Here is a 25,763-nt window from a genome sequence, read left to right as displayed (position 1 = left end):
AGAAATCCTCAATCGAAGAGGTAAAAACAGTTGAGAGTTGATAATATATCAACAAAGTTGTGTCAAAATTGAACATTCTCTGTCCCAAATAGCATCATGAATGAGAAAAAACAGGCAGCAAATGGGCCAGTTTCTGACGAGACAGCATGCTGCACTTTATCAACATCGTTCTTATTCTTATAAAATGTGCAAGGTAAGTATTTTTAAAGCATGACGCGATCAGGACGTGGGACAAACTCCTAATATCAGGACGATCCCAACTTTACTGGGACGTCTAGTCACACGAATGTCGGTTGGGAATGCAGTGGTGAGTAAGAATCTGGATCCAGCTTTCCTGTCTGCATGTTAGTTGGGAATGCAGTGCTGATATGCACTGGTTTATAACAAACTAAAAAAAAAGTAACATATTGTATTGATTTTCATGTATAACATTGCCTACCAGAATGTAGTGTACCACCTTACTACCCTACACACATCACAGCCCTACACATGAAAACACACAGCCCTGTTTTAAATAACTTTAGCATAACTGAGGCAGAAATGTTAAAGGGACTAGAAGCTCTTAAAATAAACAAATCCCCTGGGCCAGATGAGATCCTCCCAATAGTACTCAAAGAAATGAAAGAAGTTATTTACAAACCGCCAACTAAGATCATGCAACAGTCTCTTGAGACAGGGGTTGTACCGACAACCCTTGTGTTCTATTATATGTAAACTTTCTGTGCTCTATATGTAAACTTATGGAAACTATAATAAGATCCAAAATGGAAAATTACCTACATGGTAACAGTATCCTGGGAGAGAGTCAGCATGGTTTTAGGAAAGGGAGATCGTGTCTAACTAATTTGCATGATGTTGAGGTTGCAACATCGACAATGGAAAATTGCAAAGCATATGACATGGTTTATTTAGACACATGGCAAATTACATTTAATATAAAAAAGTGTAAGGTACTGCATGCAGGCAATAAAAATGTGCAATATAAATACCATATGGGAGGTACTGAAATTGAAGAAGGAATCTATGAAAATTAGTTTATGCTGACTTAGAAATGTCTTCATCTAGATAATGTGGGGAAGCTAAAAAAAAAAAAAAGGCCAACAAAATGCTTGGATATATAGTAAAAAGTGTTGAATTTAAATCAAGGGAAGTAATGTTAAAACTGTACAACGCATTAGTAAAACCTTATCTAGAATGTTTTGTTCAGTTCTGGTCACCTCGCTACAAAAAAGGATATTGCTGCTCTAGAAAGAGTGCAAAGAAGAACAACCAGAATTATCCCGGGTTTAAAAATGTTTAAATTATTTTATTTGTTTGTGACGAAAACTTTGACCATCTTATATGCGATTATATTTAGGCTGGCTACCATTTTATTTTTATTTTTTTGTCAAATCGACAAAATTGTCAAATTTTTTTGTCAAATTTACAGTTTTTACGTTCTTTATTTTTCAGTTCTAGAGGAGCATGGGTGAAATCAACCTTTATGCTTAAAAAAAAAAAAAAAACAGACTTTTTATGCCATTGAAAAACGTCTCATTTAGAGAAACCCCTTTATCATATTCAACATGCAACAAAACCATGGGGTTACCAACATTCTAATTGAAATAACGTTTGGTCACGGCGAAGCTATACCTTGTAAAGGTAAAGTTCCTACACAAATTAAAAAATTGTCTCAAATAAACCGTAGAAAACATAGCATATAAAGTGTATTGCACCGACTTTTATAGCACACATTTACAAGTTAAAATAATAAGCACAAAACAAAATATAAGACAGTTAAACAGAACTAACATGCACTTATTATTCTGAGCTCCACCCCTCTCCTGCTTCAGCACAGCTGAACTCAGTCACTGGAGGCAAGGCAGACGGGCCCGCTTCATCCTGCCACACAGACTTCAGCCGTCGATCAGGGCATTGTGCACACTACTCATTAAGAGTTCTCTTGCACCCCATTTTCAAATCAAACTAGTAACTGTCACCGTATATACCTATAATAGCAAAAGCCTACCTCTTCCTTAGCTCGCTAATTTCAAAGTAGGCGATGTGAACGACAGTCATTTATAAACTAATGAGAAGTTTCTAGCACTGCTTCAGCCAATGAGATTCAGCCACTAGCTATTTAGGGACCACTGAGTTAGCTGACTGGCAGCGACCCATAGCCATTCAGAGTGGAACAGAGACTGGGACAGACAGAAAGTATAAAAACTACACAGAGACTAGAGATGACTTCTAAATTATTATTTTTGGTAAGAAAAAAATAGCGAGTGGTTTTACCAACGTTTACCCTATATAAATTTATTTCATTCGAACTCATATTTTTGGGGAATTCGACGTTTAACGAGCTTTACCGATTAAAATATAAAAAGCAGCCAGTCTAATTATATTATGTCTGGGGGATCAAAAAGTGGAAGACATAATGTCATGCAGATCATCCGGGGGGGGGGCAATGTGGCAGTGAATTGGTTAACTTCTACAGGAATCCATCTGTAATGGACTTTTACTGAGTGATCCTGGAATACAGCTTGTAAAGACACTGTCTGAAAAGCAGGGGTCTGTGTCATTAAATGGTGAAAATCAATTGGTTAGTAAAATATGAAGCGTTGATACTAGCCATGGCAGATTTGCAAAAAAAATAAATAAAAAAATAAAATTCTTGTACCATCAATGATCAAGTTTGACCAAAGAATCACAGAATATGAGGCATGTTTATCATCTGGAAAGCAAGGCATCACATCAACCCAATAGGACTATCATCAAAGGTCAAAGTGAAGAGTGCAGTTAGATTTTGTCCAAGGAGTCAATGCATCAAAACTGAAATCATTCTGCCATCTAACAGAGAATAAATGGCAGTATAAAATCTGAATTTTATTAAAAAGGTGATCGTGTCTGTATGTTTACGTTCTCTAAATGAAGCAAGCTCAGGAAGTTACCCAATACGTTTCTAAGATGATCATGCAAGCTAGATAATGTTGAAACAGTGAAATCTGTCCAGAGAGAGAGAGATATTCATATTTCTATATATCTACACATTCTGAAATTCTGTTTTATAGATTGTTACTTGTGTGTTTTAATATATTTAGTATCACTATTTCTTCTAATCTTTTATTTTAGTATGCATTCATATATTGGATTTGGAGGCTGTTGAAATTCTGAATTCTCCTCTTATGCCTAGAAACCTGTGACATCTTTCAGTTCCACAAATAGCTGCAGTTCCTTCCCAGCTGATACTTCAAACAGTGCAACAGAAATGCAAAGTAAAAGACACATCTGTGGCACAAGGCACTGAGCAGATGGACCCAGCTGACCATCCACAGTATTTGTATTATTTTAGAATAACTAAAACAGAGGTCAGAGAACCACTGGCAAACTCAGACCACAACATGGTCTCATTTGAAGTGTTTTTTAAATCCCCAAAAGTAAAGACTAAAGCTAAGGTTTACAATTTTAGAAAAGCAAACTATGAAGGTATGAAACAGAGACTAACAGAAGTAGATTGGAGTAAAATAGAGAAAACACCCACAGAAGGAGGATGGTTGTTCTTCAAAAATGTAGTACTAGAGGCGCAAAACAATTATATCCCTAAAGTAGACAAATCTAAATGTAAAACTAAATTGCCAAAATGGTTTAATAGATCAATTAAAAAAAATATTCAGCGAAAAAAGGCACTTTACAGAGCATTAAAAAAGGACCAAAAAGAAAGTACGCAGAAAGAGTACACAGAACTGCAAACGCAAGTCAAAAAGGAAGTTAGAAAGGCCAAGAGAGAAATAGAAATAAACATTGCTAAGGGAGCTAAAACCAATTCCAAAATGTTTTTCCAATATTACAACAGCAAGAGAACATTCAAAGAGGAGATTAAATGTTTAAGAGATACAAATGGCAAAGAAATCGTAGATGAAGAAAAAAAAATAGCAAATATGTTAAATGATTACTTTTCACAAGTTTTTACAAAGGAAGATACTGACAACATGCCCCACATGTCATCCAGTTCCTATCCAGTTTTAAATAACTTTAGCATAACTGAGGCAGAAGTGTTAAAGGGACTAGGAGCTCTTAAAATAAACAAATCCCCTGGGCCGGATGAGATCCTCCCAGTAGTACTCAAAGAAATGAAAGAAGTAATTTACAAACCGCTAACCAAGATCATGCAGCAGTCTCTTGACACAGGGGTGGTACCGACAGACTGGAAAATTGCAAACGTAATACCGATCCACAAAAAGGGAAACAAAACTGAACCAGGTAACTACAGACCAGTAAGCCTGACTTCTATTATATGCAAACTTATGGAAACTATAATAAGATCCAAAATGGAAAATTACCTATATGGTAACAGGGTCCTGGGAGATAGTCAACATGGTTTTAGGAAAGGGAGATCGTGTCTAACTAACTTGCTTGATTTTTTTGAGGATGCAACATCGATAATGGATAATTGCAAAGCATATGACATGGTTTATTTAGATTTCCAGAAAGCTTTTGACAAAGTCCCGCACAAAAGATTAATTCTCAAACTGAACGCAGTTGGGATTCAAGGAAACACATGTACATGGATTAGGGAGTGGTTAACATGTAGAAAACAGAAAGTACTGATTAGAGGAAAAACCTCAGAATGGAGTGTGGTAACCAGCGGTGTACCACAGGGATCAGTATTAGGTCCTCTGCTATTCCTAATCTACATTAATGATTTAGATTCTGGTATAGTAAGCAAACTTGTTAAATTTGCAGACGACACAAAAGTAGGAGGAGTGGCAAACACTGTTGCAGCAGCAAAGGTCATTCAAAATGATCTAGACAAGATTCAGAACTGGGCAGACACATGGCAAATGACATTTAATAGAGAAAAGTGTAAGGTACTGCACGCAGGAAATAAAAATGTACATTATAAATATCATACGGGAGATATTGAAATTGGAGAAGGAATCTATGAAAAAGACCTAGGAGTTTTTGTTGACTCAGAAATGTCTTCATCTAGACAATGTGGGGAAGCTATAAAAAAGGCTAACAAGATGCTCGGATACATTGTGAAAAGTGTTGAATTTAAATCAAGGGAAGTAATGTTAAAACTGTACAATGCACTAGTAAGACCTCATCTTGAATATTGTGTTCAGTTCTGGTCACCTCGCTATAAAAAAGATATTGCTGCTCTAGAAAGAGTGCAAAGAAGAGCGACCAGAATTATTCCGGGCTTAAAAGGCATGTCATATGCAGACAGGCTAAAAGAATTGAATCTGTTCAGTCTTGAACAAAGAAGACTACGTGGCGACCTAATTTAAGCATTCAAAATTCTAAAAGGTATTGACAGTGTCGACCCAAGGGACTTTTTCAGCCTGAAAAAAGAAACAAGGACCAGGGGTCACAAATGGAGTTTAGAAAAAGGGGCATTCAGAACAGAAAATAGGAGACACTTTTTTACACAGAGAATTGTGAGGGTCTGGAATCAACTCCCCAGTAATGTTGTTGAAGCTGACACCCTGGGATCCTTCAAGAAGCTGCTTGATGAGATTTTGGGATCAATAAGCTAATAACAACCAAACGAGCAAGATGGGCCGAATGGCCTCCTCTCGTTTGTAAACTTTCTTATGTTCTTACGTTCTTATTAGGGCTGCCCTGGAAACACTTGAAATCCTACAATTTCAGAAAAGCACATTTTAGGGGAAATTACCCTGGTATCCTAACATTGTACTTATTGTAGGTCTAATGCAATCACAAAGAAGCTGTCCTAAGGCTGAATTAAGAGGAACAACTACCACTCCACTCCCCCAATATTCTGTTCCATTGTCAAATACAATCAACACCCCTCTCTCAAGCAGAAAGACTTTACAGGAGCTACAAAGTTACTGTAGCCTGCCATCTAGTGGGGGAGTAGAATTACTGCAATGACAGAACTTCCCTAACTGCTAACCAGCAGGAAGTCAGACAGTGAGAATTCCTCAGTCAAGGCTCACCTCCGTGGCTTGCGGATGTCCCACAGCCCCACTCCCTCCTTCGAGTTGGCAGTGGCGAGCAGCCTGGGCTCCACAGGGTTAAACATCACGCTGTGAAACGCAGAGGGGTAGTTGGCCAAACAGAAGGGCTCTGAAATACAGAACATGAACACTGCTCACAAGCTGATTAAGAAAAACAGACAAACATGCTTCAACCCCGTATCCACTTTGACCCCCAAAAACAGACAGTAATCTTAGTTATAGTGCCCCCTGTGGTTTTAAAAGTTTGGAATTGTTTATAAAGGTTGTTGAAAGAGGGCTAACCAATGCTTTCAAATATATTCATTATCTTGTGTTAGCTTTAAAAACACTATCTCTTTCATTGTGCTCTTCTGCTTCTTCTCTTGTTATTTTATGTTAATTCAGAATTTGCAAATATTTCAAATACAATGGCATAGACAAGCTGCTGCATCCTGGATCCTGTGACTCAGGTCACATCATCTGGTGGCAGTTACACCATTGGTGCGAATTTACAACACATGAGGTCACACTAGCAACTTTCCAACCACAGAGTTACCTTTGAAATATCTGCATTTCCCAAAATGAAAAACAAAAAGCATGCAAAGAACTAAAAGAAAAAGTAGGCCAGTGATGCCAGTATACTAAGGGCTGAGAACAGTGACGCCAGTATACTAAGGGCTGAAAACAGTGACGCCAGTATACTAAGGGCTGAGAACAGTGATGCCAGTATAGTAAGGGCTGAGAACAGTGATGCCAGTATACTAAGGGCTGAGAACAGTGATGCCAGTATACTAAGGGCTGAGAACAGTGATGCCAGTATACTAAGTGCTGAGAACAGTGATGCCAGTATACTAAGTGCTGAGAACAGTGATAGTAAAACCTTTGGTAGCACTCCTTTTAACACACACTATCCACCACAAACACTACAAACTAGCACAGGTTGTTATTTCAATAAGATTCATAACACACCTGATCTGTTTCTTTACTATTCATCAGCGTAAATGTTGAATTCATTGCAAACCCGGTGTATTATTGTACCAGTACATTCAGCAAAAAGAGGCTTTAAAGTCCCCGCAAGTAAAGATCATAGGTTGTCGTCACTTACAATGCACAGAACGATGGAGTTGAAAGTCTTCATCATAGGCATTCAATGAAATAACTATACTACAGACTTAACTGATATTACCACTGGCTGGAGAAATGACTGGAACTAACAAAATAATCCCAACAGTGTTACATGCCATGCACATCCACTCATTATATACTGTAGGTCTCAAATGACTAGTGGTGATTTTTAAATTTTATTTCTGTGTCAGCATCTCTCCGCAAGGACTTCACGCTACCGCTGCCCCGGCCCCTGCCATAACATTTCAGACAGACAGACTGCAGCATGGATCGCAAAAGACGAGGGTTGATGTTGGCTTTTGTTTCAAAAAGGTAAGCTTCATTCCAGTTCCTTACATGCTTTGTACTTGTATTGCATCTAGCAAGCAATTACATCTTAAATGTGGAATTGTAAATCTAGTGCAGAATTTACATTTAAATTTAATTCAGCGTTTGTCATGTCTAACACAGATCGGATTGGTGGTCGAGTTACTCTTAATAATTTTCCTTGAATGATGACACAATACACAGTGCTCTAACATTATAGAAGAAAAAAAAGGTGTATTTCTCAGTTATGTGAGGAAAGGATGAGCCCTTAAAGTCGAGGCTCCCAACGACAATGACATGCCATGATATGAGAGTCTCGCTATAGAGCTAGGAATGTGGAGACACGTGGATCAGAAATGTTGACATGTAGCACCAAATGCCAAGCAGTTTGCTTGCATCCTTAAGACACTGCGATAAAGAATTACTTCTGAGCTTGTACAAGCTGCTGCGGATCACATGTATAATCCCAGTTACCAGTGCTGAAGCAGAACGCTCTCTTACAGCGCTTCGACGTACAGCCTTGCTACCCGACCCGAGCCCGACGGGACCTGACAGTAAGTATTGGGTTCTAGTCGGTTCTGGTCGGGTCGGGTCGGGTGGGGTGTATTTTGTATATTATGGTTCGGGTCGGGTTGGGTTAGTGTTATCAGTACGTGGATTATAGCGTTTTTAATTTTAAGTATAATTTTTTCTTCCTCTGTGTGCTAGGGCTTCCTAAACCTCACTTCTGGAAACCAGTCGCCATGCACCCCATAGGTTCTTTCAGAAATTACCTCTAAACCGTCTCACAAACCTGCTTATTCGTTTTGTGCAGCCTGTCAAATGATGCACTGCTGGGCTTTACTGAGTAACCACAGAATATAATTAATTTCCAAAGTAATAACAAACAATAATCATCTCGGCTGATAAACTGACATTTTCTGCAGCCTGTCAACAAATGCTGCATGGGCGGTCTTAATGGGACAGTTCCGTTGCAAAACACCAACGTCACCAAATTAACAGTCAGTCTTACACAAATGCACAAAAAAAAACCCCAAGAGCAATGCCTAACTGATAGCTCTCATGAGTCGAAAATTCATGCTCTTTTTAGATAATGACACAAATGTTCCATTCTCGTTTCGTTCCAGTTAATGATAAAAAATGTATTTGTTTTGTCCTAAACTATATGCATTTGTTTAAATGTAAGGAACAACTAAATTAAAACACTGCTCTTTAATTCACCCTTAGTTTTCTCACACTCGTAATGTGCTGTCATAGGCAAATGTGAAAATCAGTTTCTATCATGCCTTCATGGCAACCATGATAAAGCAGGTGCATCTGTAGATAGGTTGATGGACTAAAAAAAAAATCAAATTATCAATCCATCCATCCATCCATCTATATATAATCTCCACAGGAGAATGTGTAGCAGTGGAGCGTTCCGTTGCTGGAAAGGGTATGTCCAAATCCACTGTTTGGAAAAATTACGACAGTGTTGTATTCAGCGATAATAAAAGTCCATGTGGCTTTTTACAATGCAAATCTTGCAAAATATTACTGAAATATGACAAGCAAGACATCTCTGCAGAGGCACAGTGAAAATACTTTGATATGATATAGGCATGTCCAAAATGAGTCTGCGAATTTGCAAGAGCATCTTCTGTGGCTATTTATGGTAACAAAGTTTTGACGAAACTTGTTATTTTTTCAAATCATGCAGTGTTGGATAACTAGGAAAGGAAGTAAATGAGTTATGAATAATTGAGAGTGACTTTTTTCTTTCTTTATTTACGCTTTAACTGGAACCCTGGGATACTCTACACTGAAGGTACTTAGTTTCAATAACGTATATTAGGAATATATTTGTGGAGATGGTCAGGTCAGGTCGGTGCTGCAAATATTTCAAGGGTCTCGGACTTGGGTTGGGTTCGGACAAGATTTAAATTCAGGCCCGAGCAGAGCTCTACTTTTGCGTACCAAAACAGTGCTAAGTTCTACGATGGGGGAAGATCGGTTGGCTGCTCTAATTCCAATGAATATGCATTATCACATGGATATTGATGTTAATGGGATTTTTTCACAATAATATATACAGCTAGCTATATGCAGAATGCACCCACTGCATAACCAATGCAAAATAAAGAATATCCTGTATAGTAAATGTAAAATAATTGTTTACTTTAATGGTATGTTTCGTATCAGGTATCCCCCCTTCACGAAAGTCTGGATCCGCCCGACAATAGGTTTAAGAAATCTGTTTGCACGCCATGCTTTCGATAGTCTTGCACTTACTTAGTCCTCTGGAGTGAAATTGTCCCTACCCCCTTCTGCACAGTTAGTAACCAACCAGTAAGATGCTTTGCCTTACCAGGTGAAATGACCTATGAAGTTCAAGTGTAAGCAAACTTTATTTTATTTAGCATAGCACCAGATGTCATGCTTTCAAATATTTGCGCTATCTTTCGTGACCTACAGTATACAGTCATTGGAAGTGCACAACAGATGTAGCCTGTATTTTGTCAGCTACATCCTATTACACAGAATCTGAAACATCATCCCTTTTAGGAACTGTGGCAAAATGCCCAACCCTGTGTGTATATTGTGTTGTATGTTGTGTGTTAATGTTGGTGTATAGTCATTGGTACACAGGATATAAACGGGTCTGTGTAACATGAGTGTTTAAAATGTATATTTGTATTTAGGCACGAGGATTGCATAGCACTTCACGTGCAAGTAAAAAGTAATAATATATGAGCACGGGGAATTGCACTTTATTAATTCACGTGCAGTTGTACTGCGACTCCAATTGAATGATTGATTAGCAATCGAGTGTCAGTACAGCTGCATAAAAGCGGCACGTTTTCACTCACTCAGGGTTGTGTTTTTGGTGAATGGAGATGGAGGTAATAATACTAATAGTAAGTAAAATAGAAGCTCACCGTGTTTGTCTTTGTAGTCTGTTTTGTTTGTCTCTTTTGTTTTGGCGAATGTGCCGTATCCTGTGTTTTTGTTTGTTACAACCTTTTTACTTGCATGTGAAGTGCTGTGTAATCCTTGTGCCTAAATACAAATATACATTTTAAAACACTTGTGTTACACAGACCCGTTTATATCCAATGTACCAATGACTATACACCAACATTAACACACAACATACAACACAAAATACACACAGGGGTGGGCACTTTGCCACAGGAACATATCAAGCGATGTGACTGATGTCACTGCAAACTGAGCAAATACTGAAGCACCAGGTCGGACCCCACCCCATCCTGCCCCATACCTCCATTTGGGGGTTCGCGGGTATCCCAGATCAGGACCCTCCCATCGTCCGAGGAGCTGGCGAACACATTGTCATTGACAGGACTGACAGACAGGCCATAGACGGAGTCATCGTGGAGGAACACGTTCAAGGTCTCACCCCTGCAGAAGCAATCAGAGTGTGAGAATGAATTGAGAAGGACGACATACACAACCATGAGACCCGGACTGTGACTGATTAAACAGAGTCACATGCCAAAATATAGCTTGCAGACCTGCAATCACCGATTATTCAGATTGAGCTGCGCAGAAATCAGGTGCGGATTGGGCTGATTTACCATACAAAGTGAACTAAGTGATGCTTGGATTTGTGATGATTGAATCCAAGCAGCTGTTTCTTCACTTGTTTCACTTGGAATGTTAAATTAGCCCAATCAACACCAATGACCCTCACCTGTGGAAAATTTGACTCAAACAATCAAATTATCAGTTTGTGCAGCTTGTGTCACCTTTACCTCTCAACCTGTGTGCCCCCAGTCTCTCTTACCTCTCAACCTGTTTGCCCCCACTCTCTCTTACCTCTCAACATCATGAAGAATGACCTGCTCATCATTCCCTGAAAGTAAACAGAAATAAAAAATCTTAAACATCCTTAAACAAATAATTATCAGCATTAACGAGCATTGAGGCTGTCCGTCTTGGGAGAGAGTTTGCCTCTTGCATGTAGTAGCGTAAAATCCTGACTGTTGAAATAATAAATCCACTAGTCCACTTTTATTTCAGCAAACATAAGACAATTTCAATACAGCTCTGCAAATATGATAAGAGATTAGTGCTGGGACGAACATGGAATTCTCATGTTCGGATATTCATTCATGATTTAGATATTCGTTCATTTTCAAAACACTATCAAGGCCATGAAATGCAACACTGTATTAAATTTGAAAAATACCCCAGAAGTAAGAAAGGCCATACTTTACCCTTGTGAATTGACCACAAGACAAACAATGCAATACAGTAGTTACAATTATAAAAGAACCTTGTGCGTATTTCAGGGAAACAATGCTTTTATTTAAATAATCCCTACCATTGTTGTGTCTTCGCAATAAAAAAGTGTCCACAGACACGTTTTCATCAAGAAATTTAGCTTGAACAAACACTTCAAACACTTCAAAGTAAAAGAAGGCATTGAAAAAAAAAATATATATATATTAACTCAGTTTTATTACATTACACTTAACAAAAACTAGGATTTACTATTAATTTATTATTAATTAAAACGCTGATCACTATACGAATCATTTCTTTTACAAGCTGGGGTGAGGTACCTGACCGTATCACACTGCAGACATGAAGGGACTCCAATTAACTTGCTTTCTAAATAAACACATACATTATATATATATATATATATATATATATATATATAGAGAGAGTAATGAATTGGCTACTGGTCTGCAATGTTTTATGCGGTCAGCTTCACAAGTCCCGTTATGTGTGGAAAATTACTCCAACAACGTTTGAAATGAAAACAGGGTGGTGCCTGTATATTTATTCTCTTTACAAAACAAACAAAACAAAAGAACAATCTAACTCCCTTCGTAGTACTACTTTTGCAAGACTCTAATTGTAACCGGACGGCTGATCCGTTCAGATGCAGCTGATTGGCACATCTTTAATTAGTCAAAGCATTATTCAATTATATCAAGATGGCGCCCTATTGCCTTCAGACACAGCAACATGGAGTGTCCTACCCCAACCCCAGGGTCCTAAAGCCTCCAAGTTTCTGTTATGGTAGTACACTCCTTTACTTTGTGTGTGTGTGTGTGTGTGTGTATATATATATATATATATATATATATATATATATATATATATATATATATATATATATATATATATATATATATATATATATATATATATATATAGTGCCTTGCAAAAGTATTCAGACCCCTGACCAATTCTCTCATATTACTGAATTACAAATGGTACATTGAAATTTCGTTCTGCTCGATATTTTATTTTAAAACACTGAAACTCAAACTCAATTATTGTAAGGTGACATTGGTTTTATGTTGGGAAATATTTTTAAGAAAAAAAAAAACTGAAATATGTTGCTTGCATAAGTATTCAACCCCTGTGCTGTGGAAGCTCCCAGTTTGCACCGATGAAAGAAATTGCCCTAACGAGGACACAATTACCTTACCATGGGCCTTCACCTGTGAACCATTAAAGTTGCTGTGACATTTTCTGGATAAAAACCCCACTGTTGAAGGATCATTGGTAAGGCTGTGAATCTGAAGGAAAATGAAGACCAAAGAGCATTCTACAGAAGTTAGAGATAAAGTAATACAAATGTATAGATTAGGGAAAGGGTAAAAAGTAATATCCCAGTGAGCACAGTTGGATCAATACTCAGGAAGTGGAAACTGCATCACACCACCCAGGCACTGCCAAGAAAAGGCCGTCCCTCAAAACTCAGCGCTCAAACAAGGAGACTTGTGAGAGAAGCCACAGAGAGGCCAACAATCACTTTGAAGGAGCTACAGAGTTCAGTGGCTGGGAGTGGAGTAATGGTGCACCAGTCAACCATATCAAGAGCCCTGCATAACATTGGCCTGTATGGGAGGGTGGCAAGAAAGAAGCCGTTACTCAAAAAGTACCATCTGAAAGCACGTCTGGAGTTTGCCAGAAAGCATGAGAGTGACCCAGCTGCGATGTGGGAAAAGGTTTTGTGGTCAGATGAGACCAAGATAGAGCTCTTTGGCCAAAACTCAAAGCGCTATGTGTGGCGCAAACCTAACACTGCCCACGTCTCAAGACACACCATCCCTACAGTGAAGTATGGTGGTGGCAGCATCATGCTGTGGGGATGCTTCTCATCAACAGGGACTGGGCATCTTGTTACAATTGAAGGAAGAATGGATGGAGCAAAATACAGGAAAATACTGCAAGAGAATCTGCTTTAGTCCGCTAAAAAACTGAAGCTTGGGAGGAAATTCACCTTTCAGCAGGGCAATGATCCCAAGCACAAGGCCAAAGCAACATTGAGTGAGTGGAAGAATGAGTGGAAGAAGAATGTCCTACAGTGGCCCAGTCAAAGTCCTGATCTCAATCCCATTGAGAATCTGTGGCACTATTTGAAAATTGCGGTCCACAAGCATAGTCCAACCAACCTGAGCAACCTGGAGCAAATCTGCCAAGAAGAATGGGCCAAAATCACTCCGACACTGTGTGCAAGGATGGTACATACTTACCCCAGAAGACTTAAAGCTGTTATTGCAGCGAAAGGTGGCTCTACCAAATATTAATGTGTGGGGGTTGAATACTTATGCAAGCAAGATATTTCAGTTAATTATTTATCTTAAAAATAATTCCCAACATAAAACCAATGTCACCTTACAATAATTGATTTTGAGTTTCAGTGTTTTAAAATAAAATATTGAACAGAACGAAATTTCAATCTACCATTTGCAATTCAGTAATATGTGAGAATTGGTCAGGGGTCTGAATACTTTTGCAAGGCACTAATATATATATATGTGTTTGGAGCATAGTTTAAATATAGCCGATATAGCAGAAGTAAATAAATAACAAATAAAGTAACAGTAAATCTGTTTGAAGTTCATACCGTATAGTTTTTCTCCGTCTCTGTCTGGTTTGCCGATTGCTACATGTTTATATCCCACCCATCACATCTCTTTTCGTCGAGTTGAATTTGTTTCATTTCAGAAAGTCAGAAAATAGTAAGAGTTACGTTTATTCTCCATTTTAGTGTTTGCAGCATCTTTCTTTTGTAGTATGTTTTGTAATTAATTTTTCTGTTAACTCACAGAATCAGTATTCAGCCATTTTCTCTTGTGAAGAGTGCAGGGGAGAAAGGTGTTCCTTTGAAAGGGCAGGACTGACAGTGATGTGAACCAATCACATGACAGACAGAGACTACTGCCGGTGGTGTAAGGATGTTAGGGCAATAGTTCAATCTGTTTTTCCTCCTATTATGAGGTTTTAAGCAATCACTGATTGGAATGGAAATGTAATTTTACCAAGTCCATTCAATTTTAAATATGTTTATGTTTCAAAGTTGTTGAAAGGCTCAGATCAGGGGATGATATAAAAAAAAATATCAGAGGCCTTGAATATCCCTTGGAGCATGGTCAAGACAATTAATACGAAGTGGAAGGTGTATGGCACCACCAAGATCAGGCCGTCTCTCCAAACTGGATGACCGAGCAAGAAGGAGACTGATCAGAGAGGCTACCAAGAGGCCAATGGCAACTTTGCAAAAGCTACAGGCTTTTATGTCGAAGACTGGTCAAAGTGTGCATGTGACAACAATATTCCAAGCACTCCACAAATCTGGCCTGTATGTTAGGGTGGTAAGAAAGAAGCCATTACTCAAGAAAGCCCACCTTGAATCTCGTTTGAAATATGCAAAAAAACACTTGGGAGATTACGTTGCCATGTGGCAAAACGAAACTAAAATTGAACTTTATGACTTAAATGCAAAGCGTTATGTTTAGCGCAAACCCAACAAAGCGCATCACCCAAAGAACACCTGGGGCACTAGTCAAGATAGAAGGGAAAATGAATGGAGAAAAGTACAGAGAAGTCCTTGAGGAAAACCTTCTGCCCTCTGCAAGACAGAAGTTCACCTTTCATCATGACAATGACCCAAAGCACACAGGCAAAGCTACACTGGCATGGTTAAAGAACAAAAAGGTAAATGTCCTTGAGTGGCCCAGTCAGAGCCCCGACCTAAATCCAATCAAAAATTTGTGGCATGACTTGAAGATTGCTGTCCCCAAGGAACTTGACAGAGCTTGAACAGTTTTGTAAAGAAGAATGGTCAAATATTGCCAAATCTAGGTGTGCAAAGCTGGTAGAGACCTATTCCAACAGACTCACAGCTGTAATTGCTGCCAAAGGTGTTTTGACCAAGTATTAACTCAGGGGAGTGGAGACTTATCCAATTATGATCTGTCAGTTTTAAATTTTTAATATATAATTTTTTTTCTCAATAAAAACTTTTTTTCCCCCTAACAGTGTGAAGTATGGTGTGTAGTTAAGTAGAAAAAAAATATCATTTAAATGCATGAATCTCTGAGGCACTGACACAACAAAATGTGAAAAAAGTTCAAGCGGGTGTAGACTTTCTATACGCAATGTACCTTGCACTTATTTACCACCTCACAGGAAGTTGCGTGACAGTTTCACAAATGGCAAATGAAAGAGAGCTCTGTGTGACGTGAGATGAATACATGAAAACAACCACAGGATCAACACAGCAGCTCATCAGCCTCTATTTAAATGTTTTAGACAGCAAACAGTAAACAAGCCAGATTTTGAGCAAGCAGGCACATACTGATCTCTATGGAAAGCCATCTGGGTCAAAAAACACGTGAGAATCTCATGGGACAGAAAAAAGGCAAGCACGTCATTCTGAAATGCCTTGCTTAAACAGTGCCCAACTTGCAGGAAATGTTGTATAGTGATTTTTATATAGATACTGTATACGTCTACCTTCATTAAAATGAACTCCCCTGGGACCCGGAGAAATGTTACATCAGGTTGTTCACTATAATAAGGTTTGGCAATTTGCTGTATCAGAATAATGAAGAAACTTCCAAATTGTTGTTGTTGTAATCTTTATACAGCCGTTCTTTCAATTGATCAACATTTCAAATGTGTATATAAAAGAAAACAGTAAAAAAAAAATTAAAAAACGTACTTACATGCTGAATACAGCAATTACGTGCCCTTTCTCATGAAAAACATACACAGCGTAGTTTGCTTCATATTTTTCGTGCTTTTCTCAGTGCACGCTGTTTCAATCTTGTACCTCCTCACGCCTGTTGCCATGGTTGCAGTTTGAGTGAAGATGGCAACGGTTGCATATGTCACACGATTCACACTACAATAGGTTATCTATGAATCAGCCTTCTCTTCGAATTATCCTACCAAGGTCTTTGTTTTCACCGAGAGAATAACACACTCACACTGGAGAAACTTCAGTATCAGTCACTACCAAGATTGTTTTATCCGGGTAGATTTTGTAAAAGTGATCGTTTCAATAGGGCTAATTTCCACTGGAAAAAAACAATTCTTGCTACTTGGATCGTTAAAAAAGGGGGTTTGTTATAGGACGGGTTCATTATAGTGAAGTTAGACTGCATTATATATTTTTGTTGCGATTTTGTTAAGTGGAATGTATTTAACAAGAACCAAAATTGAGTTGTTTCCTTCATTTTACAACGCCATTTCCAGGTTTATCTGAAGTTTTTAAAATTAAATTTCAGTTTTCGTTTGCTTGTTCAGCTACAAAAAGGCACAAGTAAACCTCATGTTGTTGCTTGAAAATGTCTCTATTGTGTAGCGGACAGTGCAGTCAAATCAGGTTATTGCTGGATATTAATATGCATTGTTTAAACTTGTTTGAGAAACTTGCAAGTTAATGTTTTCTTTCTCTTGGTCAAAGTGAGACAGATGCAGCTTCGTGAAGCTGAGTCGTAAACATTCCTTTGCGTAATCACAAACTGAGATCTCGCAAACAGGCAATTCTGGACACTGACGAGAAGCAGGTCTTTTCCCCCCTCAAGAAAGTAGAGAAAAGTGGTCAATCACTCTTGACAAGACAAAGGAACTTTGGAAGAACTGTCAATCATGAGCTGTAGGCAAGGCCAAGGAGTGGCCCAGAGATGAACTAACCAGTGTTTAGGCACGTTGCATGACTTTAAATACCACGATCCAATCAAGACAGGTCTGGGTTTAACTCAAAAGACTGCAACAAGCAAGAAGCTGGGTTCTGAAGTCATGTTCTGAAGTGGGGGTAGAATCAAGTTCTAAGAAGGCTAAGAGGAGGCTGAAATCAGCTCCTAAGAGGGCCCTGCTCTCTGCTCTGCGACACACTGAATCAGGAAACAGGGCACTGCATTGATCCGAAAGAAGGTCTTTGTTTTTATTTCGCTGCTTGAGACCAACCATGAATCGAACTGAAGCAAAAGCCAGCAGCTGTGCCTCTGGAAGGTCCTGTAGCCCCTATCAAAAGAATTGCAACAAGAACACTTTTACAAACTACATGACTTTTCAATTGCAATGCATTCTTTGAACTGTGAGTTACGTCTGATCAGCGGAACTATTTCCAGTTGGAAGCCTTCCGACAAGCCAAAGATAATGTTGCAAGACGACTGGAAATCAACAGCTGCCTCCCTTTGAAAAGAACGACAACCATTATTGAATGGGAAGAGCCCTCTCTGACCGTCAATCACTGAGCATATATAAAAAAGCTGCCCTATCAGGGACCTGCTGTGAGGAGGAAGACCCTCCCACCTTCTGCTGAAGAGGGTCATCCTCACATTAGCATATCACCATTTTCTTTCAAAATCAGAGGTCAGCTGGGGGCACGACATCGAAGAGTAATGGCTTTCATTCTTTTTCAGGGAACCAGGGTTATGGTAATAACCTAACGTTCCCTTTAAATGGAATGCCATCCATTACTGAATGGGAAGCTATACCAAAGCTGTCGTGGTTCCAGATTACCAACAGTACAGCCTCACGGTGATAGCCATAGAGCCCTCATGACGCCTAAAGGAATGCTGCCTGCAACACCCTAGAGCCCAGAGAGGGCCTCACTCGGTTTGTAACATCAAGGCGGTAAAAACGTGCAAAACGACTACCTGTCCATGTAGCAGCATTGCAAAGCTCATCCAGGGAGGAGCCATGAAGGAAAGCCCACGAAGTTGCTTGGCCCCTGGTAGAATGGGCCGTAACATGTGTTCATAAGCCAAGAGTATAGCATCTGCCACCCAGTGCACTAGACGTTGCTTCGATAGGGCATATCCTCTAGAGCGGAACCCATAGCAGACAAACAGCTAGTTGGACTGTCTCCAAGACGCCGTCCTATCCAGGTAACAATGCAGAGCCCGAACCAGGCAAACAGTGTGCTGTTTCCTCCTCTGACTCGTGCGGGGAAGGTCTGAAAGTTTCAAAAACCACCGGTTGGTTAATATGGAATGATGAGACCACCTTTAGCAAAAAGGCTGGATTTGTTCGTAATGTTACCCGCGAGTCACTTCCAGTGAAAGCCATACATGTGTCGTAGATGGACAGCGCATGAAGCTCACTTACTTGTCTGGCAGATGTAATGGCTATTAAAAATGCCACTTTCAAGAAGGACAGGGCGCAGCTCTGCTGACGCAATGGGCTTAAAAGGGGGACTCATAAGGACCCGCAATACCAGTTCCAGATCCCACTTAGGGACCATGCTTTTCATGGGAGGAGGAAGCCTTCAAGCCCCTTTAAGAAATTGCACTGCAAGGAAGTGTGCCCCTGGGAACAATTTTGTCGTGGCACACCTATATTGCTGCCAGGATACCTTCAGAGTGGAAGCGGATTTTCCTGCATCAAACGGGTGTTGTAAGAAGGTTACTATTGTGTCAATAGATTATGTCACCGGATCATGACCTTCAGCAATGCAACAGTTTTGGAAAACTTTCCATTTATATGAATACTGGGCTCTAGTGCCAGGCGCCCTAGCCGACTGTAGTGTCTCTACCACTGCATCTAGCAAACCTCGTCTGGATAGACGGCTCTGTTCAACGGCCAGACCCAGGTTCGGGTGCCATAACAGCCCCTCCGCTTAGGGTTTTGTGTGCACCTCGGCGCGTGCTTTGGAACACGCGCAAACTAGCCAATCGTCCAGATAGTTTAGGATCTGAATACCCGGCAGCCTGAGTGGAGCCAGTGCTGCATCCATGCACTTTGAAAATGTGCGGGGCGCCAGCGAATGGCCAAAAGGCAGCATGCAGAATTCATACGCATTGCCTTGAAAGGCGAAGCGCAGATACTTTCTGTGCGCGGGACGGATCAGGACATGGAAGTAGGCATCTTGCAGGTCGATCGATGTGAACCAGTTGAACTTCCTTTGTTTGAGGAACATGTTGAGGACCCTGAGATCCAGAATAGGTCTAAAACTGCCGTCCCTCTTGGGCACCAGGAAGTACCTGGAGTAGAAGCCGCTGAGGGCATCGCTTGGGTTTACCAAGCGCACAGTTGTAGGAGTTGGAGTTGAAGGAGTATCGCGCACGCTGGTTCGATGGTGGTAATGAGCACACCCTTGAAGGGTGGCGGACTTAAGTTGAATTGTAAGCGTAACCTTGTTCCATTATCGATAGCACCCAGGAGTCCTGTGTGCAGCCTTGCCATGGGTCGTGTCCATTGGTCAGTCCAGTTGTGAGGGGGGTTGGTGGCAGCCGGGGCCTCTCAGAGGCGGTCTCCTTTGGGCTTGGGAGGGGGCGGATCTTTCTTAGGCCCTGGCCTCGGTCTCCAACCGGAGAACCGGTTACCCCTGGCCGGCAGTGGTGCCTTGCCGGATGCTGGGTTGCTCCAGGATGAGCGAACCAGCTCGAGAAAATCCCGGCACAAGGGGAAGGCATGCTGTGGGTGCCCTTTTTGCTTTAAGAAGCGGTTCCCCTTTCTCTCCTGTCTGCTGACCAGGGAACATCTGTGGCAGCAGTTGCACGCTGCATCAGGGCCCAGAAGTCTTCCCTCTGCTACATGCAGCAGGGGCGGTATGGAGCCCCCTGCTGTGACCTGCCCAACTGACGTGGCAGGGTCAGACACATCCGACCTTGAGGCTGTAAAAGACAGCTCACCTGGGCTTGGAGGTCTAGGTGTCGGGGATGGAGAGTGGGACTGGGGGGGGCTGGGGGTGTCCGATGGTAGGGGGAAGTCTACTCTGAGATTTTAGCCCGATCTCCAGCATGGTCTGCTGGGCACTCACTGTCTCTGCCAGTTCTCGAAAACGCCGCTCAGCCGAGCTTGGATGTCTCTGTGGCGACTCAAAGGGAGCGTGCCTGTGCCTACGCTGGGAAGGAGAGCTGTACCTACGCGGTAACCGCCTGCTTCCTAGCGAACATCCCCTTGAGTGGTGGTGCCTTGGCGGTGACCATATTGCCTCCCCTGAGAGGAGCCTGTGCCTCGGCACCGGTGGTGGAGAAGGGGAGGGTGACCCAGGGGTACGGGGGAGCTCCCTGGTCACAGTAGCGGGAGCGGTCCTACAGGACCTTTATGAAAGGCCCTGTACCACAGATCTCAATCTCCCCTGACCTGAGGAGAGAGACTCTGCTGGGGAGAGGGCTGCTCTCCTGTGTTTAGTTCATTTTGAGAACTTTCTGCATGGACAGCAGTCCACTACATGAGGTACTGAAAAAGCAAGAGTAATGGCTGCTTACCAATCTCCAAGAGGGGTCGAAACCAGCTCTGATCAGTAAACTGACGCAAGGCTATGGCAACAGCACGTTCAACAAATGCTCGAAAGTGTAAATTTACTGTGTATTTGTAAAAAAATTTGTAGGTTCAGTATCAAGAAATCACCAATTTCGGACAAAGACGCACGAGGCAATCTGTGACCTGACCTGTTCAGTGAAGTGAGAGAGAAAATGGCAATATGCTACTGTGAGGACGACCCTCTTCAGCAGGAGGTGGGAGGGACTTCCTCCTCACAGCAAGGCCCTGATAGGGCAGCTTTTTTATACATGCTCAGTGATTGGCGGTCAGAAAGGGCTCTTCCCATTCGGTAATGGTTGTCATTCCACTGAAAGGGAACTATTGTTTTGCTGAGAGACGACGCAATACAATACCTACTTTTCAAGGACAACCGTCTTCTTTTCTTTCGGTGGAACTTCAGATACAGAGATGGGAGAAACTGCAGTGTTCTCATCACCCCAGAAGACCGACTTCTTTGTTGAAAATCGATAAATCGACAAATATAAAACATTTTATGACTCGAGAAATTAACTGTAGTAAGTGGATATATTGTTCTAGGAATAGAATATACCTTCCTGTTTTGGAGTGTGCAAGAAATGTATTTTGTTTGTTGAAATGTGTCATTCAAAGGAGCTGCCTAAAAAATGCAGAGTTTGAGCATTGTCCCATTTCTGAGTTAATTAGACTATAGAATCAATTGAGGTTGATAACATAGTGTCCGTTTGGTAGATCAAGTGTAAACTAAATTAACAAGGTAAAACTAACTTGATAAATTAGTTATTGGATTGTTGGATTCTGTTTTGAATGAGAAGTTGAATTAATTCTTGTCATGGGAATTCTGGTGCTACACGATGCTCAACTCATAAAGTATATCTCATTTCTTATATTTTGACGTCCCCGGGTGGGCGACTATAGACTTACTTATTTTTAAATACATTGCATACCTAACACAATAAAATGGCCACTGATTTCTGTGAAGAAATAGCAATGGCAAGGAATGGAAAAAAGTAAAAAGTGAAAAATCAGCTTTATGTACGATTTATTTGGGGAATAAACAAAACAACATTTTACTTGAAGTAAAACGCCCTCCTGCCCCTGATGCTATACTGTCTCTGCCTGCATTCTGAGCAACACAATGATTTTTATTACTTTTTGAAAATGAACGAAATGCAAACAAATATTTAAATTATGAGCGAATATCCAAACATGAAAATCCTGTGTTCATCCCAGCACTAAGTAATTTAATCTTGTTTTAAATCTTGCACGCATTACAATCCCACAACAGAAATGTATGCTGCCACTCAGTACTCACACTGTTTTTTATTTATTTTTTCGTGGGGAAAGGGGTAAAGTCAATGAACTGAGTAACTATTTCCAGTGTTTACTGGATATGCACCCATTTAATTTTTTTATATCGGGGGGGTATTCGATGGCTTTTTATCGGTTAGAAGGTTCAGTCCAGTTTACCTCCAGAGAAGACACGCTTGTTGGTGCTGTCGAATGCCAGGCAAAAGATGTTGGAGAGGTGTTCTCCCTTCAGCTTCAGTGGCTTAGCCCGGGAATGGATGGCTTTCTCCATGTGCCAGAGCAGCACCCGCCGATCATCGCCTCCTGTGACCGCAAACAAACACACACGAGCCTATTGGTTTTTCTTTCACTGATTTTGGGACAAACATGGTCCTGTTACTTGTTTGACCGACACAACTAACAGGACAGAGGCACACTGCAATTACACTTTCAGAGTAATAATATTCTACACAACTCATTCAGAGTAATAATATTCTACACAACTCACTCAGAGTAATAATATTCTACACAACTCATCCTCAGAGTAATAATATTCTACACAACTCATCCTCAGAGTAATAATATTCTACACAACTCATTCACAGAGTAATAATATTCTACACAACTCATTCAGAGTAATAATATTCTACACAACTCATTCAGAGTAATAATATTCTACTCAACTCATTCAGAGTAATAATATTCTACTCAACTCATTCAGAGTAATAATATTCTACACAACTCATTCAGAGTAATAATATTCTACTCAACTCATTCACAGAGTAATAATATTCTACACAACTCATTCACAAAGAACTAACATTCTACACAACTCATTCAGAGTAATAATATTCTACACAGCTCATTCAATGTTTTAGTCCTATTCCTAATTTCACTGCAGTTTTTGGATCCCTGCACATGGACTGCTTATTAACACTGGAACCCTTCTGCACAGTATCAACCCTCTCTGCTTATTAACACAGGAACCCTTCTGCACAGTATCAAACCTCTCTGCTTTAACACAGGAACCCTTCTGCACAGTATCAAACCTCTCTGCTTATTAACACAGGAACCCTTCTGCACAGTATCAAACCTCTCTGCTTATTAACACAGGAACCCATCTTCACAGTATCAAACCTCTCTGCTTATTAACACTGGAACCCTTCTGCACAGTATCAACCCTCTCTGCTTATTAACACAGGAACCCTTCTGCACAGTATCAAACCTCTCTGCTTTAACACAGGAACCCTTCTGCACAGTATCAAACCTCTCTGCTTATTAACACAGGAACCCTTCTGCACAGTATCAAACCTCTCTGCTTATTAACACAGGAACCCATCTGCACAGTATCAAACCTCTCTGCTTATTAACACAGGAACCCTTCTGCACAGTATCAAACCTCTCTGCTTATTAACACAGGAACCCATCTTCACAGTATCAAACCTCTCTGCTTATTAACACTGGAACCCTTCTGCACAGTATCAACCCTCTCTGCTTATTAACACAGGAACCCTTCTTCACAGTATCAAACCTCTCTGCTTATTAACACAGGAACCCTTCTTCACAGTATCAAAGCAGCTCTGCATATTAACACAGGAACTGTCCTGCACAGTATCTGTTCTTAACCAGGTATATAGAATTAACAACTTGTGCAGTAACCAGTGAAAATGCTTATTTTAGTTTCCAACACGTTGACATATTCTTACACAATTCTGCAAGTCTTTGATTTTATTTTTCTTTGTTTTTGTTTGTTTTTTTTATCACCAACCCCCTCCTTATACTTTTGGAAAAAGCAATGATTGTTCATCTGGCAAAACAATTGGCTTGAACCTCACACGTGATTTCATAGTCGTGACAATGGATATTACTCTATGCATTGCGCCTTGAAAGAAGGGCCTCACACCAGAATCTGTGACTAGTGGCCATTAAAATTAGTTGTACGGAAAATATCTCAAAATTTGTTATTGGACAAAAATGCACCTATAAAAAAACACATTGTTTTCAGTCCAACTGATTAGATTAGCATACTCAGATCTCTGAGACAGGCTATCGATTATCAGCGCCTACTTTATTCTGTCATTTTAAGATAGGTGCTCGATCATTCAACCTGTCTCTAAGTGAGGCCTTGGTCAATATTTTGAAGCCTGGGACTCTATTTAATCAAGTGCCAGGAAAAAGCTGTACGTGATTTCCAGAGGCAGGGAAGTTGTGCAGCAGACCACAACGATTAACTTTATACGCACAGTATTTAAAACAGATAAATATATGATCATAGACAGATGAAACAAACAACTTTGAATCGGTTTAACACTCAGATAATAAACGTACTTTTTCACAAAACTTACGACTTCGCGTAGAATGTGCCTTTTTAAAACTAATTGTCAAATTGAAAAAAAAAATACGTTTTTCTAAATACAACATACATAAGTCTGTTAGTTAGTTTGTTTTGGTTTTGGTTTTTCGTTTTGTTTTTTTTGTTTGTTTTTTTTTCGCATTAGTTTGCATACAGTATTTCCAAAACTGGCTACTTTTCCCAGGCTTCAGATTACAGTTTTACTATCAACCTCGGAATCGGCCAACCACGAAAATGTCTTGCAAACTTAAATTTAAGTACAGGTGTAATTATTTGAGAAGTAATTTAGTTTAAATATATTTCCCGTAACCTATTAAAATAAATGTTCCCGTAGTGAGAACAGTTTGACGACATACGCAGCACACAGCAATGCAATCAGCTTCAAAAACATAAATATTCATTCAGTGACAACAGTGGGGACCTAATTCCACCTCTCAACAATTGTACAGCCACTAAATGCATAGTCTTCGCACTTGTGCCCCCAAAATTTAGCTATGCACGACATTATATTATTTACAATACATGACGATCAAACAGTAATTGATTATAACATTTATAGCATGTATTAATATTACTGTCTACAAATAATTCAAAGAAGGAAATGCCCCGTACCGGACACCAGCCATTCCCCTCCATTGTTGGAAAACTCTATTGCATTGACACATCCAAAATGTCCCAGCATATCTTTCCTGTACAGGCTACTGCAGCCTGCCAACCTTCGCCTCTGAAATTCCTCTTTCATCAGGGGGTGCCCGTTTATTTTTCTCTGAGACAAAAAGCCCACCACAGACCGCATGCCGCAGCCCTTCACCTCCCTCATAATTGCCTCTTAATTACGATATCTGCAGGGACGACAGCAGTATGTAAATACTACAATATATCACGCTCCGTGTCGTGTCGTGTCTTTGCGGCCCCATGTTACGGGGAGTCTCTGCTGGGTGTTAGCAGTTCACACACTCGAATCGCTTCCTGCTCCGTAACCCCCTCCTCCGCTGACAACATCACAGCTGATCGGAGCCAGTCAAGTCATTTGACTTCGGAATCTCATCACCTCCACGGTACTGAATGCATGTTTCCAAAGTAGTTGCCTCCGAATCTGGACGGAGAATGGATTTTAATTTTCTTTCACGTAGCAGCTATTCATTGACTAGTTTACATTATACACTAACCACACAAGCTAAATAATATAAGCAGGCATGTATTTCTAATTCATTAGTTCAATTTGAAAAAGTATTTTACAA

The 25,763-nt window shown here is 40.3% G+C and overlaps 1 protein-coding gene across 1 annotated transcript in view; it reads right to left on the bottom strand.

Moving 5' to 3' along the window:
- The window catches only part of dcaf5 (ddb1 and cul4 associated factor 5), a 57,154-nt gene extending 31,655 nt beyond the window's left edge, over nt 1–25,499 (bottom strand). Inside the window, exons 1-5 of the mRNA XM_041266475.1 lie at nt 25,135–25,499; nt 22,350–22,493; nt 11,193–11,229; nt 10,636–10,775; nt 5,943–6,072 (exon numbers count right to left, since the gene is read on the bottom strand). Coding sequence (XP_041122409.1) covers nt 5,943–6,072; nt 10,636–10,775; nt 11,193–11,229; nt 22,350–22,493; nt 25,135–25,342 — 659 coding nt within the window. The 5' untranslated portion in view covers nt 25,343–25,499. The remainder of the gene's footprint in view (nt 1–5,942; nt 6,073–10,635; nt 10,776–11,192; nt 11,230–22,349; nt 22,494–25,134) is intronic.
- Nucleotides 25,500–25,763: the final 264 nt, after the last annotated feature.

Source organism: Polyodon spathula, chromosome 12 (genome assembly GCF_017654505.1).
Source record: "Polyodon spathula isolate WHYD16114869_AA chromosome 12, ASM1765450v1, whole genome shotgun sequence".
In the NCBI taxonomy this organism is placed as follows: domain Eukaryota; kingdom Metazoa; phylum Chordata; class Actinopteri; order Acipenseriformes; family Polyodontidae; genus Polyodon; species Polyodon spathula.
The sequence above is the reverse complement of the archived record's forward strand: the minus strand, read 5'-3'. Positions and strand labels throughout refer to the sequence as shown.